The 15076-nt window shown below is 38.6% G+C and overlaps 1 protein-coding gene across 4 annotated transcripts in view; it reads left to right on the top strand.

Annotated features, from left to right (window-relative positions):
- Positions 1-15076, top strand: part of ITPR2 (inositol 1,4,5-trisphosphate receptor type 2) — a 562910-nt gene that overhangs the window by 340540 nt on the left and 207294 nt on the right. For all 4 annotated transcript variants that reach the window (XR_002645176.2, XM_089919972.1, XM_022577817.3 and 1 more), the window contains one exon: positions 2960-3068. Coding sequence is in view for 3 of the 4 variants with exons in the window: in XM_089919972.1 (XP_089776098.1) it covers positions 2960-3068 (109 nt within the window). In the remaining variant the exon portion in view is untranslated. The remainder of the gene's footprint in view (positions 1-2959; positions 3069-15076) is intronic.

Genomic DNA, 15076 nt, shown 5'->3' with positions numbered 1-15076 from the left:
CAGGATATTTTAATTATCACAGAAAAAGTTCTGTTGGACAGCACTCGTCTAGAACGTAAAGATATAGGTCTGTAAGAAGGTAATATGAAGTAACTCAGGATATCAAGAAAATATTGACCTGTGCTGAAGATGAAGCAAATCTGTTGCAATATTAGGTAAATTCAAAGGGCAGAAGCAGAGTGATATGATAACGGGAATATATCACAGGTCCTACACCCAGGTGGAGGAAGAGGGTGTCACACATAGTGTAGTGGTTAGAGAAAAGATTTTTGTTCTTTTGTATGTGTGTGATTGTAGTATGGCCAGAGGCTCAGGGATATCTGTTTACTTACTCCTTCCTTAATTCTGGGAAGAACCAAGAGTTTTATTTGCAAAGATATCTATTAAAATTAGAGTCCAACTTCATTAATTGCTGTAGACCTTAAGTGGGCCTCCTGACTTCCTCAAATGAATTTAATTCCTGGAACTTGTTGAGTCAGATGGGTCTGCAGGAGAATGCGAGGGCTAAACCCCAGGAAAGGACCAGATTTCACATAGAGTAAGAAAGAAGAGAAGAGGTCATTGTGGGTGTTAGCTTTTATGGTGGCTGCTTATAGTTCATTCATATCAGCACTCACTCCTCTCTTATGAAGGAAGAAGCTCAGTGTTTCCCAAACTGTGGTATGTGACTTGTGGAGAAGAGGCAACTGTTAATTTTAAAAAATGAATTAGGAAAGAATACAGAATATCAGAGTGCATCTTATAGAGTAAAGGTAACTTTTGCATTAGTTTTACAAATGCACTCACAGACATGTATTTGCATGGTGGGGTTCATAGAAAAAAGTATTTGAAAGTCACCTGATCTAACTCAACCAAACATTATATGATAGACGAATACCTGTGTAAATCCCGAGCAAGTGTTCATTCATTCCCACTGATATTTTCAGATGGTTAGTGAATTAAATATTTTATCTAAAGAAAAGTTAAAGAAAATGGAAATAGCCTAAGAGAGAAAAAAAATCAAAAGAAATTTACAGTGTCCATCAAATGATTTTCATATCTTTAAAGACTATATCGTGTGGGGAAAAAAAGACTAAATAGCTGAGGTTTTAGAGAGGCAGGTTTTTTTTTTTTCTTGTCAGGAGAACTTTAGAACAATAATTGTGCCTGACCACATGGACATATAGCACCCTGCCCAGATGTAACATGTCTAAAAGGAAATCACTATTCCTTCACAGTGTGAAATAGGTGTCATTTAAAAGTATCATATTCCATCTACTGACCCAACTCACCCATTTCAGGCATCTGTGATCTCCCTTCCCTCTCTTCTTCCACTTTCTGTATGTCATCGTTTGCCAGGTCTTGGCTATTTTGTTTCAATATTGCTTTTGGTATCCTTACCCCATCACATGCCCTGTTCATCTCTTGCTTGTTCTCACTCTTCTGTGCCCTTGTGCCCACCTCCATCTGATGTATCTTTGTCACAGGTAGGCAGGGCCATACAAGTCCTTTAACACAGTGGTTCCCCATTTTCTACAGCGTAAATTCCAGACTCTTTAGCACGATATCCCCAGATCCGTCTTTTCAGGCTGCACCTCTTACACTCTCCTCTTCCACGTCTTTAAGTGTCAGCTGGCAGTTGGAGTACTTCTTCCCTGGACATGCCATCAGCTTTCTGCATCTGCCCTTTGTTCATTTCCTTTGCGAGGATGCCTTTTCTCTGCACTCTTCCCTGCCAGGTGAAATCTGTATAGTTAAGTGTTACCTTGTCACCGAAACCTTCTCTGATCAGCCCTAAGCAGCTCCCCCAACAGAATATAATTGTCTCTTTGTCCAGTTTATGGCATTTGCCACTGCCTCTGCTATAGCACTTACCGTGTCACATTCGAGGCAGCTGTGTACAACCTAGCGTGTGTCAGGACTCTTCATCAGTGAAGGGTCCTGTCTCCACAAATTGGTGCTTCAGAATTTTGGCTCTAAAGTCAGATGGTCCTGGGGTCTATTTCCAGATCCCACCACTGAACAACTGTGTAACCAGAGGCAAGTCACTTTCTCTCTTTGGGGCTCTGTTTTCTCATGAGCAAAATTAGCCTGATAATAGAAACTATTACATTAGCTTGCTGTGAGGATGAATGGAGAAAATCCAGGGGAGGTCCTCATACTTCACCCTGAGAGCTGATAAGCACTCCTGGATATTATCTAGCGAAAGCTCACTTTTCCTCAGGGCTCTGTCCCTCAGGACTTCTGTTATGTCACTGAAATCAGATCATTCCGTTATATTCTACATTGTTTTGTTTTTCTAGGAGGACACATCTCACAGGGTCATTTTGAGAACCAGCTTTTTAACAACGTGAGCTATATGTGCTAAGCTGTAAATTCGGATTCTGAACGTCTTACTTGATTCTGAATTTTTGGAGAGTTATAGAACTGTGATCTGCAAACTTTTCTCTTGACAGAGCACCAGTGCAGAAGTCACCACTGTAAAATTAATTAGAGTCTTTGCCCAAATTATAGCAAAAATAGTAACTGGGTAGACTGTGTTGATGTTACTTTTTTTTTTTTTATTCTAATCACAAAAACTGCCTGTTTCTACCAAGCCCAAGCAGTGAAAAATAACAATTATTATTAATGGAAACTGGAAAGCAGCCCATTAATGCTAGGGTTCCAAAGTTGTGTACTGCTACTCTACTATACAGTTAATGTGATATAGTACATAGAAAATAATATAGTATGACATAATATAATAAAATGTAATATACTGCAGATATCCATGTGCACTGGGATAAACTGACTATAAAACAAAGGTTTTATAATACAAAGCTTATAAGCTGAAGTATAATTTTAAAACTTCGACAACATGTATCTGGTTTGCTTTATACTCTCAAATAATAGTGTGATTTTTTTTCCTCTAGCGTATGATGTTAGTATATAGCTTGAAGAGAAACCACTGTCCTATTAAAGTTTAATGTTTTATTTTAAGGTTGATCAATCATACAAAGAAACTGATGGAGAAAGAAGAAAAATTGTGCATTAAAATTCTTCAAACTTTACGAGAAATGCTAGAGAAGAAAGACAGCTTTGTGGAAGAGGTATTTAAAATTTTTTCTTAGTATTTGAAAACAAAATAGAATTTCTAGAATATTATAATGAATGAATTACAATAGGCTATTATATAATTCCTTGCATTACGTATTAATGGTGTCACGTACTTAGATGAATTAGATAATTTGAGTTTTTATGCTATTCAACTCTCATGTCTGCTTTGATTTGAGAAGGAACTAAGATTAGAATGGCCCAAGTATTTGGTTTATTTTTTATCATATTTTATCTTGATTATGTATATTTTTCTCATATAACATCAACAGACCAAGTAAATTTTTTTAACAATGAGCAACTGAGATGCGTTATTAAGATTCTGTATAAAGTTCTGCTGCGTATTGAAATGGTCTCTGCATTTTGGAATATGTTGATTTTTCATTGTAAATATATGTTCATGTCATTTTCTATAATATTATGCCAAGTATTATAAAATAATACTTTTTAAAATAAATGCAACTGTAAGTTTCTATTCTTAACTGTATTAATGTAAGTATTGCACAGATGACTTTTCAGGGAATATCAACTTATAGGTAATAATTGTCAGTCTGCTATTAAAAATGACAGCTCAGTTGCTCATTAAGAGTTAGCTAGCAGCATGTTTAATACCCAAGTTGATACACTTAAATATAAAATATATATCTAGTGTAGGTTTTTTAGCTAGCTACCTTTACCCTTTACTTTTATGCTAGGTATCAAACGTAATTTGTACCATGCTCCTTAATAATCTTTTTGGTTTGTTTCTGTAAATACTGATCGTCTGCTGTGTTTAAAATTGGAAGGATTTTATTTTTATTTATTCATTTATGTATATGCTATCTACTTCCAAAAAGATTGTAGTGGTAGGGTTTTTTTTTAAAAAAGTATTCTTGTAGAAAAGAAATACAGTGGAATCTTGGATATTAATAGAAGGGGCATAGCTTTAAAATACAGCACCTGAATCAGATGTTTCTTCAGTAATCAAAATGACTTCAGCTTTGTGTTAGTTCATTTAATCTATATTTGAGAAACATCAAAATACAGGTGAGGTGGTCAGTGCAGTTTTAGCAAATGTTTCTGTGACATAGGACTCAAGAAATATGCTTATAAGTTTGAGTATATGGTATCCTTTAAAAAAATGGTACATAGAGTTCCTTGGGACTTTTTGTTGTTTTTCTTTGGTTCCTCAAAATATTGCTGTAGATGGTTTGATTTTGGCTGACGTACTAGATCCTAAAGGTAGAAAAATGGGATCATATGAATTTTTGACAGAAGAGTGAGGTTTATGAAAAGTAACTTGTGCTTTTCAGGATATACATAATAAGCCTTCCAATTTTATACACTAGATTATTATTGAATTTCTCTAAAGGAAAATAGGGAAGAAATCAAGTAACATTTTACTCTGACTGGTCAAGAGTATTTCAGCACATCTCCCAAACCACCCTAAAATAAATCATGCTGGCAACTGTTTCTCCTTTCCATTCCCAGGGCTGTCACTAGTTCAGCCTTTCATTTCCTCTTGTCTAGAAAACTCCAATAGCCCAGCTCCCTGAGACCTCCTGAAGGGAGGCAGGGCTGCTGTTTCCATAACTCCAAGGACACCATTCCCATCACGCATAATATGCATGGCACCCTTAGGACACAGTCCTCAGGGAAAGGGTCAGACTGAGAAAGGCTATTCGGGCTCATTCACTCAGCTCAACACACCCTGTGAGCAACTATTAAGCGCTGGTTCTTGTGCCTGGGCACTGGGGAGAAGGTGGCGAATGGCATGGCTTGCTAAGGGCCACCACGGGGTACATTTCACATGCTAGTGGACTCCGGTCACAATCTGCAGAGATCACGAGAGCCTTTCAGGAACCTTCAGGGGCTCTGCACTGCCTTGGTGTTCCAGGCTCTCCATGGTGCCCCCTATGCTTCCCCCCACCCTTCCTCATCCATTAGCCTCTCAAAATCTGTGCCACTCAGTGTGCCTGCAGTGTCCCTCAGGCTTTCCCTGCACTGAGGCTTGCTACATCCGGAATCAGGATTGTTAAAGTCCAAACAAGCCTCAGTATCCCTAGTGTTATCTTTGTGAAGGAGCTAATGAGGAGTACTTATCAATTGTTTTTGCCAGAGGTGACTACTTTCTCAATAGAATTAGCAAAATACTTTGTACCTCTCTTTTAAGACACTGCATCTGGGTGTTTTAGTTCAAGTTCGTTGTTTTATAGATGACGTCACTGAGACCAGAGAGGTTATGTGATTTGCTCAAGGTCACACGGCAGTGTCAGAACCAGGGCTTAAACTGGAACTCCTTCCTCTCTGCCTAATCTTATTTATTAGATCACAGCCAACTTTTACAAATGGTGTATATCACTATTAAGAAAGTCCAGCATGTTTAGAGGTCCAGATTTTAAGTCATAGGCAGGCGGAACATAGCAGAATATAATATCCAAAATAGATAAAGGTTTAGAAAACCTCTAAGAAAATATTAAAGAATATGGAAGTGTAGTCATTAACTTAGAAAGAAAAACCTGAAAGAGACTTTTAAGTATCATTTCTTAATTTCCATGTTTACTAAAGACAGAGTAAGAAAAAAATTTTTAGCTGAAAGAATTCTACATCTTAGACAACTTTTTCATTCTAAATGTTTTAGAATGAGAAGCATTTCTACCAGTGGAAGGAGAAGACGTTTTTCCCCCAAGAAATTTTTTAAAAAAGCATATTAGATCCAGAATGATTCAAATACCTATGCTGGGAAAGAGACAGGCCTGGACGATCTCTACATGTTGTCAGTTGGCCCATCTTACACAGCTGGTGTTCCGTTATCCGTGCCAGTGGAGGGGACCTAAAGGACTCGCCAGTCTGGGGGAAATGGGCTTGGGAAACAGATTCAGAAACTGGTCAAAGCTATTATTTTACAACTTATCGTGTATTCTCAGAAAAAAATTGTGAATATCAGTCCTGGGATAACAGGTGGTTGTGCTTTCATGATCATATTAGTTTCCTATTTATCAGAAAGTTAGTGGTTTACAACCCACATGTTTATTATCTTACAGCTTTGGAGGTTGAAGTTTAAAATCAAGGTGTCGATTGCGTTCTTTCTGTAGACTCTAGGAGAAAATTCGTTTCTTTGCCTTTTTTAGCTTCTAGAGGCCTCCTGTGCTCCTTGGCTCATGGCTTCTCCCTCCATCTTCAAAGCCAGCAGCAGTAGTATCTTCAACTCCCCCTCCCCCCACTCTCTCTCTCTCTCTCTCTCTCTCTCTCTCTCTCTCACACACACACACACACACACACACACACACACAGACACACACACACACAGACTCCATTGTCACATCCCCTTCTCTTACTCTGACCCTCCTGGCTCCCTCTTATGAGGACACTTGTGATTACATAGGAACCACCTAGATAATTCAGTATAATCTCCCCATCAAAAGATCCTTAACTGAATCACATCTGCAAAATTCACTTGCTGTGTAAGGTAACATTCTCAGGTTCTGGTTGGTTAGGGCATAGACATCTTTGGGGAGGGCCATTATCCAGTCTATCACAATGATCCTTTTACTGACACTGAGAAATGGCATGTAGAATGTAGATGGAGAGCTTACCTGTGGCTGATTAAAATGTAGGGCAGTTTACATGTGAATGAATATGACAAAAAATGCTTTGAATGTATAGCACTTTGCTGTTTCCAAAGTATTTTAAAATATTTTGCTACCTTTCAACAGTTCTAGGAAGTATATAGAGCAGGCAGTGTTATCTCCAGGTTTGTAATGTGGAGGGACTCAAGAGAAATGAATTGCATTGTTACATACATTACCTAATACCTGGTTGTCTAACACTTAATCAACTGGATTTCTTCTGTCTGTGTATCAAAGCATTCCCAAGAGATATCTCAGAACTAAAACAGAAAACTCACACCAGGGTTTTTCACACAAGCTATCCAAATACTACATTTGAGACTTCACTTATTTAAATTTAAAATCTTACCTTAAAAGAAAATCTCCATTTTCATTTTTGTTTATTTGGTCTCTGATACTGGAAGTTGTGTGTGTGTGTATGTGTGTGTGTCTGTGTATAGCTGGTGCAAATTTAAAAATAGAGCAATGAAGCAAGTTTGCTTCATGGTTGAAACAGATGTCCTTAAAGCAATTTGCGACTTTGAGACTGAGTTTTCTGATTTTATTAGCCTTCTATGTATGATATATTAAGGAAAATCATTATGTAACTACATTTTATCTGGTATTTAGTCTACCTTAAAAACATTTACAATTTGTAATCCCTTTGATTACAATTCCTAGATTAATTTTACTTAATATTCTTCCTTGCTTTCGTGTTCCTTTGCACCAAAATGATGAGAGAGAAGATGTGGGTGGCAATATCTTGAAGATTGCAAAGAGTAGTATAAGTAAATGAAAATTGAATTTTCTATTAGGCATGTCTGTGTGAAATCCAGTGATCACCTCTGTACCGTTTGTTATAAGTTACAGTACTTATTTTTATTGAAGGTTAAAACATGAAAATTGTATACTGAAAGTCCCAAAGGGGGAAAGTTAGCTAAGTTTTATAAAAATTTTATAAAGTTTTGTTTGTTTAGGCGATTCTGGTAGAAAAGCAAAAAGTTACAAAGGATATCTATAACTGTACCTTGGACGCTCAGTGTTCCTTTGGGATGGGTTCTGTTTGACAGGCTCCTTTAAGGTAACAACAGCAGGCATGTTTATTTGCATTTTAAAAAAAAATGTATGTTGGAAAATGTGGGCGGGGAAAGAGAAGAGAAGGAATGTTTTTAAAATGGCTTTAAGGCAGTATGATTTCTAATGTTCTCCATCCTCAGCGCCATGCTGTTTTACTCTTATTTCTGTGACTCTCTACCACAAAATAGAAAGACCTGTTAGAATGTGTGTGCTGCTCCACAGTGTGGCTTAATTATAGCATCACACCTTAGGTTTGTGTACTTCGAGGTATTTTAGGTCCAGGTCTGAGTAAGGGTTCACCTGAGGTGGTCAGGAGATAGAAGGAGCTGGGTGGATTGGATAGAGGTGGGCTGGTGGAAGGTGGAGCAGGAAATAGGAAGGACTTGGTTCAATGGATTGGTTTGGTTTTAAGGATTTTTTTTGGGGGGGGGGTCAATTTTCTTCACCTTACACTCTTCAGTATATTAATTCTATTAAGATTTATAGAGCATTACAAACTATTCCCTCTCATAAAAAGGGAGAAACATATAAATCATAAATAGTAAAGATGTCTATAAGATCTGATCCTGAATATATAAAATTCGTAGTTTCTGTACTGTAGAATTAGAAAAGATAATGAGTACTGAAAATATTCCCTGGTAGCCTGTGGAACTGGTGATTTACGGTCTCTTTCCTTACATTGCAGTCAAAGAAGTTGACCTATTTAGAATGCCAATCATAATTTCCCCTGTGAATATATTCCTGTCTACTCGTAAGTTACACTGACAATACATGTAATCTACAGGATGACAAAGATGTTTAGTCAAGTTCAATATTCTTAAAATGTTCAGGTTTGAAGAGCCATATATCCTTGGAATATTATTGCAAAGGGATCTAGAAATCACCTCTACTCTCGTGTAGTTTTATGCTCTGGTGTTTATAAAGTAATGATAGCTAGCATTTATTGGGAGCTTCCTGAAAATTAGACACTCTTCCTCTTTATATTATTTAATCTTTAACTCTTTGTCATAGGTAGTATTATATCTCTCTTTTACTGATGAAGGAACTGAGGTATAGAGTTTGAGGTCACACATCTAGTAGGTGAAGAGAGCTGGTATCCCACCCAAACATTTTGGCTCCTGAGGTCTTAACTCGCATGTTAGAGCCAAACAGATGATACGACTTACAATCACACCTCTTCTGTTTTCTCAGATATTCAACTAAATAAAATGAAAAGTTCTTTAGTTTTGTTCTTGATAAAATTTGTGTGCATGAGTACTGGAAAGCCTAAGCCATTTATTCAGTGAGCTGCTAAGGAAAGGCTTGAAGATTTTAGACTGAGCTGTGAGGGAACAACATGATGCAAGAGCTGTACAGATTTTTAAGATTTATTTTTACAAACCTACAGATCAATATCCGAGCTCCCCAAGACCCACCCTGTGATCATGGTCTGAGTTGCTAGTAGCCTGAATATTATATATAAAATTTCTAAACAATGATTTATAAGATGACATGGTAGATAGCCCCTTGTGGAAATGTGGCATTCAGCAAACAGCATAGCATCTGATTGAGAGCTGTGATCTTTATGAATGCCCAGGTGGGGTAGGTGATATTTACACATTGAACAGTGCAGGCAGACAGAGGCTTCTTGATTTGAAAGTTGGTATGTGGATTGATACGGAATAAAGATCTTTAAGAAATGATGCCTTGAGTTATTTTTAAAATATCTTCCATCTTTTAACTCAAAAACTTACTGTCAGCTGAGTTAACTAGATTTTATTGTTTTCCTCAGCAGGAAAAAATCATTGTAGTTAATCTTTTATTTCTGATTTTGAGGAGCAGCAAAAAGAATGTCAGATATATACCAAGGAACTTAACTCCTTCATCAAATACGCAGACTTCTCAGTCCCGACAGTAATCACATTCTTGCAAATTTGTAAATTGTATCAAGCTCCTCTTATTGTAAGAGTCTGTGCGGAATCATTCACCTTCTATGCATATACTCATTTCACTTTTTAGGAGGCAGATAAACAGATTTAACTAGAATTGTTGTACAGAGTGCACTGTAGCTTAAGAATTTGATAATAACTGTTTTGCTAAGGGAAAATTAATTTCAGTTTTAGCATCAGCTGCATTTTGTAGAATTTTTAAAAAAATACATTTTAGAGGTGAGTATAGTTTTTCCCGTATGTGCTAATGTTTTTCTTTTTTTAAACTAGATACAATAAGTGCTGTTGCAAACCTTTTCTACTACCATTCCTGTATTGTGAATGCGTGAGTGTGTGCGTATATGTGTGTATTGTGTTTTAACTAGGTAACTAAATGGTTGGAAATATGAAATTATGTTGATGTCTCCTTACAGTAAGAGATCTGTTTTAGAAATATAATTGGTATACTCTTCCACTTTGGAATTTTTATTTTATATTTTTATCTGGGCAAAAAGACTTTGACCATTCAGGTGGGCACAAAGGAAATAATTACGTTTAGAAATTTACTCTTTAGTTGCTGAGCTGGCTTGGTCGCTTGTTAGGCCATTCAAAGTGATGCGTTTATCAGATTTACTAAAGTCATTGTAACCTCATTATTACAAAAATTATAAAGTTCTTAATTACATCTTGCCTTTACTCTCCCACTTAAAAATCTGACATAATAACATCACTGCCTCAATGATTTTTGAGATATGCTTTGATTCTGTAGAGATCAGTGACTAAAAGATCATGTTGAAAATATTATGAATACTCAAAAATTAGCCAACTATTTATTGCCTCCAGTAAGACACTTGGTAGTTAATGATTGTAGGTGAAAAATGGTATTGTGATTAAAAAATAAACATGGATAATATAAAAAGTAAAAAAAAAGTATAAGAAAAGAAAAAAGAATAAAAGAAAAAACACTAAAATTAATATATTACTAAACTATCATGTTAATTATTTCTACCTAAATCTAACCTAAACTCTTTTTCAGGATGCATTCACGATTAGTTTCTTTTAGCTCCATATTATTCTAGTTTGTAATCATTTCAGCACTTATAAAATCATGTCTGTCTTGTTAGTACACTCACAAGACCTTTTATTATCCTGCCTTCTGAAGGATTTCTTTGGTGTGTGTTGTTATTTTAAATAAATTAGAAACTCCTTGAGGATGGGTCTGATACATACGCTGAAGAAACGCACAGAAGGCCTTTCAGAGCTGAGATTCTGTAAAGGTCTAGTTCTGTATTTTCTCTCCAGTCCCACTCCACACGCCATAAGTGTTGTACTATTGAGGGCAGAGATGGGCAATCTTATTCGCTGCAGTGTTCCCCGTGGCTGGCACTGTGCCCTGCACACAATCATTGCTCAATAAGTGTTTGTGGACTAATTTATACATAGTAGCAATAAATGTTAGCGACTGTCTGCTAGTACAGCACATTGCCCTTCACTAGTCATATCCAAGAAGTGGGTTCTAGAAGTATCACTTCAGTTCTACTTTGCGTCTCTTTGTAACCCAGGACATGGTAGGTTTCTTGGTACTTGGCACACCTGCAGAGTTGGGCCAGCTGCAGGGAGAGCTACATACAGCATTGAGCCCTGGGGAAGGGGATTATCTTGCAGCAAATGCTTTGTCTGATGGGCTGTATAGTGTCTGCTTGCTCTCTGGTTTGGAAGGGAAAGAACTGGGGAATCCCCAGACATAGTAACGTGGGTGCTCAGCTCAGGGAAGCTGCGGCAAAGGGAGGACGACTGGATCTGGAGGCAAGCAAATGGGAGGAAGGTTCCGGCCACTGGGCTTCTCTCCCAGGAAGGGCCCCGCTCCCCGAGAAGGGACTGGGAAGAACAAGCAAGGAACTTAGGCCACACTAGAAGGGGGAAGAGCCCACTGTGTAGCCAGGAGAACCTGAGAGCAACTGGGGCTCTGCAGAGCCCCTGCTGAACCGGTCACTGAGTTTGTCACGCTAACTAGTGTAAGTAGCTGTAGAGGCCACTAACTGTTGGTCTCAAGCAGCACTAGGATCTCCTGCCACGGGACAGAATTGGTGTTTGCAACCGTTCTGCTGTTACCACTGTAACGAGGAAGAGGGATGTAAAGGCTTGAAGCAGATCGGGCCTGAGACATTTTACTTTTTCCATCCGATACCTTCATCTCTGGACTAGTATTTGAACAGGTCCTCACAGAGGAGATACCCGACCTAGTATATGAGGCACTAAAACCACATTATTGTCCTTGCTGTTACTTAACTATTGTTGATTGTGCATCTCTAAAGAAGCCATTTGCAAAGTAACAGTGTGTCTGTGGGCATTTGGAGCCTCACAATAACTCTCTGAGGTAGGAAAATATTTTTTAATCTCCATTTTATAGATAAGAAAACTGAGGCCCAGAGTGTGGAATGATCTGGTAACAATCATGATTCATAAGTGGCAGAGCTAGGGATGAATCAAGGTGTTCTGATTCTACTCTGTATATGATCTACTCTGTAAATGATCATTTAAATTTGATTTCACCTTCTGAAACCACCTCTTTCAGACTTTCAGTTCTTTTACTGCCTCTAGAAACCTGAAGGTTCAAACAATCTTGAAAAAGAAATTTTAAAAGGAAATGTATTCTCATTCCTTTTTGGGTACATACTCTAAATAATAGCAATAGCTATAACTTCTGTGGTGTTTACTGTATAGTAAAAGCCAGGTGCTTGTATAAATGCTTTACAGCGTTAATTCCTTTAACCTCCGTAACAACACACTGAGGAAACTGCGGCACAGAAAGGTTACGGAACTTGTCCGAGGTCACACAGCAAAAAAATGGTGGAGCTAAGATGAAAACTCAGGCCTCCTGGCTCCAGAGCCCATGTTTGCAATCACTGCGGGAGGCTGCCTTTCATTCTAGTCTGGTATCAACTTACAAAGCCACAAGAACGTCACTCATAGCTGTCAGAGGAAAACTATTTTCTTGTTTCAAGTAACACAAACCACCTTAAGATACTTCTTCTTGTGTTTAATGATTTTGAACAGCTACTATTTGCTGATTTCTTCAGGGTAGGCTCGGTTTTTGCACATTCCATCTGGTACTTGAAACCCTCAAGCATTTTTGGATAAATCTTGGTTACTTACACCAGAACAGCGTACAACATTTTGAATATTTGCAGATTGCTCAGTGCGATGTTAGGTTTATCTTTTCTCAGTTGTTCTTAGCCTTTGGCTGAGTTTTTAATTAAAACTCAAATTACAGACTATACTAGCTCTGCAGCCACAGAGTAGGGAAAACAGACATGATGTGTTAATGAACACATCCTGGCAGCTTGGTTTAATGAGTTGGTGGCACAAAAAAATCTAAGTGAGGGCATGTGACAGTTAAAATCAAATCGAATGCTTGTAATTAATATCAGATAGATGAAATGATATTGATGATTCTAACTCAGAGACATGTACTTGTAAATTTCCATCCCAGGTATTGAGTCCATTTCCCTTTCTCTCAAAATGCCAGAGTATGTTCATATAGTAACCCGAGATGTGCTTGCCAGAAGGTATGTGGTAACCAGCAGTAATCTCACACTTGGGCGTACCTTTGAGAAGGATGCTTTCTTTAGGCTTCTCATCATTTTCCACCATGGTGCATGCAGTCGTTTATTCATTCAACAAACGGGCTGTACCATATGTAGAGTCGGCTGAGATTCCCTGTCCCCTTGGCAGCGTTAGATAAGACCTCTGGCTGTTGGCCAATTGCCCACTCTCTTGAAAGAGACCTGTCAATTCCATACGCTTTTGCCATTCAGGGCACAAAGTGTAACCACTAAGCCCTTCCTCCAGTCCTGGTCCCGCTGCTTTCTCCATGGCATTGCCCATCTCCTTGCCCTGACCTTAATATTTCTCTCCTCCTCGGTCTCCCAGGCTCTTCCTCTCCACTCTGTCCCTCTCAGAAGGTGTTCCTATGTCATTATCTTCTCCTCTATGTGTTCCCTCCACCTTCTTTTCTTAAAATTCTTTTATTTATTGATTGATTGATGTATAGTTGATTTACAATGTTGTGTTAATTTCTGCTGTTCAGCAAAGTGATTCTGTTTTATATATATATATATATATATATATATATATATATATATATATATATACATACATTCTATTTTATATTCTTTTCCATTATGGTTTATCCCAGGATACTGAAGATAGTTCCCTGTGCTCTACAGTAGGACCTTGTTGTTTATCCATTCTCTATATAATAGCTTGCATCTGCTAACCCCAAACTCGCAGTCCATCCCCCACTTTCTTACTTTAAATGAAGAGTCACTCTCCCTGAGGCCACCCCTCTTTGTCAGCAGCTCTGTGGATTAGAGCTTTTCTCTCATACCCACTGGGCGAAGAGGCTTTGTCTTCATGCTCTTTTCTCCTGGTTATTTCTAGACCAATTCCTCTGCTGTCTTTTAAAATCTGAGGCCCTCTGACTCGATCACCCTGGCTCTGCCAGCATTCCAGTCCCTCCCTCTCAGCTCTCTGAGACTTTGGAACCTGGCTCCCATTCTGTGTCCCCACCCCGAGACCTGCCGTCACCGGGGCAGCTTCAGTCCACGTGGGCCGTGCATCCAACACTCTGGCCTCTCAGGCCCTTGACCTCTGCATTTGCACTGACCTTCTCCCCTCCACACCCATCACTGACTTCTTTGGCAACATTTTGGGAGTTTTTATCACCAGGAACCGCTTTTTCCCCACAATAATGAATTCAGACATCCTGTTGGCTGCCCTTTCCTCTCTCCCATTCAGCTTGCTTATTTAACTACACCCATTATGACTGTCCTTTGACTTAATCAGAACCACTGACCCCTCTAATTTCCCAATTGCCCAGCTTGCTCCCTTCCTCTGCCTGTTAACCCAAGATTTCAGAGTCACAAGCCCAACTGTTGAGCAGCTGTTTAAGGCGGGCCGCTAACGAGCAGTCCTCACAAAACAGCATGGAAGACTGGAGAGTGGTTCCCCAGGAGAGAATTGGAGTACTGTTGCCAAAAGGTAGGGGAAGGGTGCCAGGAAGGCCAAAACAACCGATGACCACTCCAGTTTCTTCTGCAATTTCTGCTTCTTGACAGATTGAGTAATTTAGATTATTTAAGTTGTTTGCCTGATTTTCTATTCATGCTCCACCTAACTGTATATGCCACGTCTTTCCAAGTGAAACCAGAATTCTTGGCTCAAAGTTCCCTGACAGAAAAGCTTCTACTTCACTATATACACAGGCACTCCGTGTTCTCCAGAATTGAAATGGCTGAGGATATCTTTTCTCAGGCTGAGAAAACATATGGACAAGAGTTTGCTACTTCTTGTAGTCTGTAGCCTTTTGACAAGACATCTGCTGTAACATTTTTTGCTCTTGGATCATAGACTGTTGTTTGCCAATCGTTT

Source organism: Delphinapterus leucas, chromosome 11 (assembly GCF_059928025.1).
Source record: "Delphinapterus leucas isolate spDelLeu-1000000601 "Yukka" chromosome 11, BTC_Dleu_Yukka2, whole genome shotgun sequence".
Classification (NCBI taxonomy): domain Eukaryota; kingdom Metazoa; phylum Chordata; class Mammalia; order Artiodactyla; family Monodontidae; genus Delphinapterus; species Delphinapterus leucas.
Note: the sequence above shows the minus strand (reverse complement) of the source record. Positions and strands in the feature narration are given on the sequence as shown.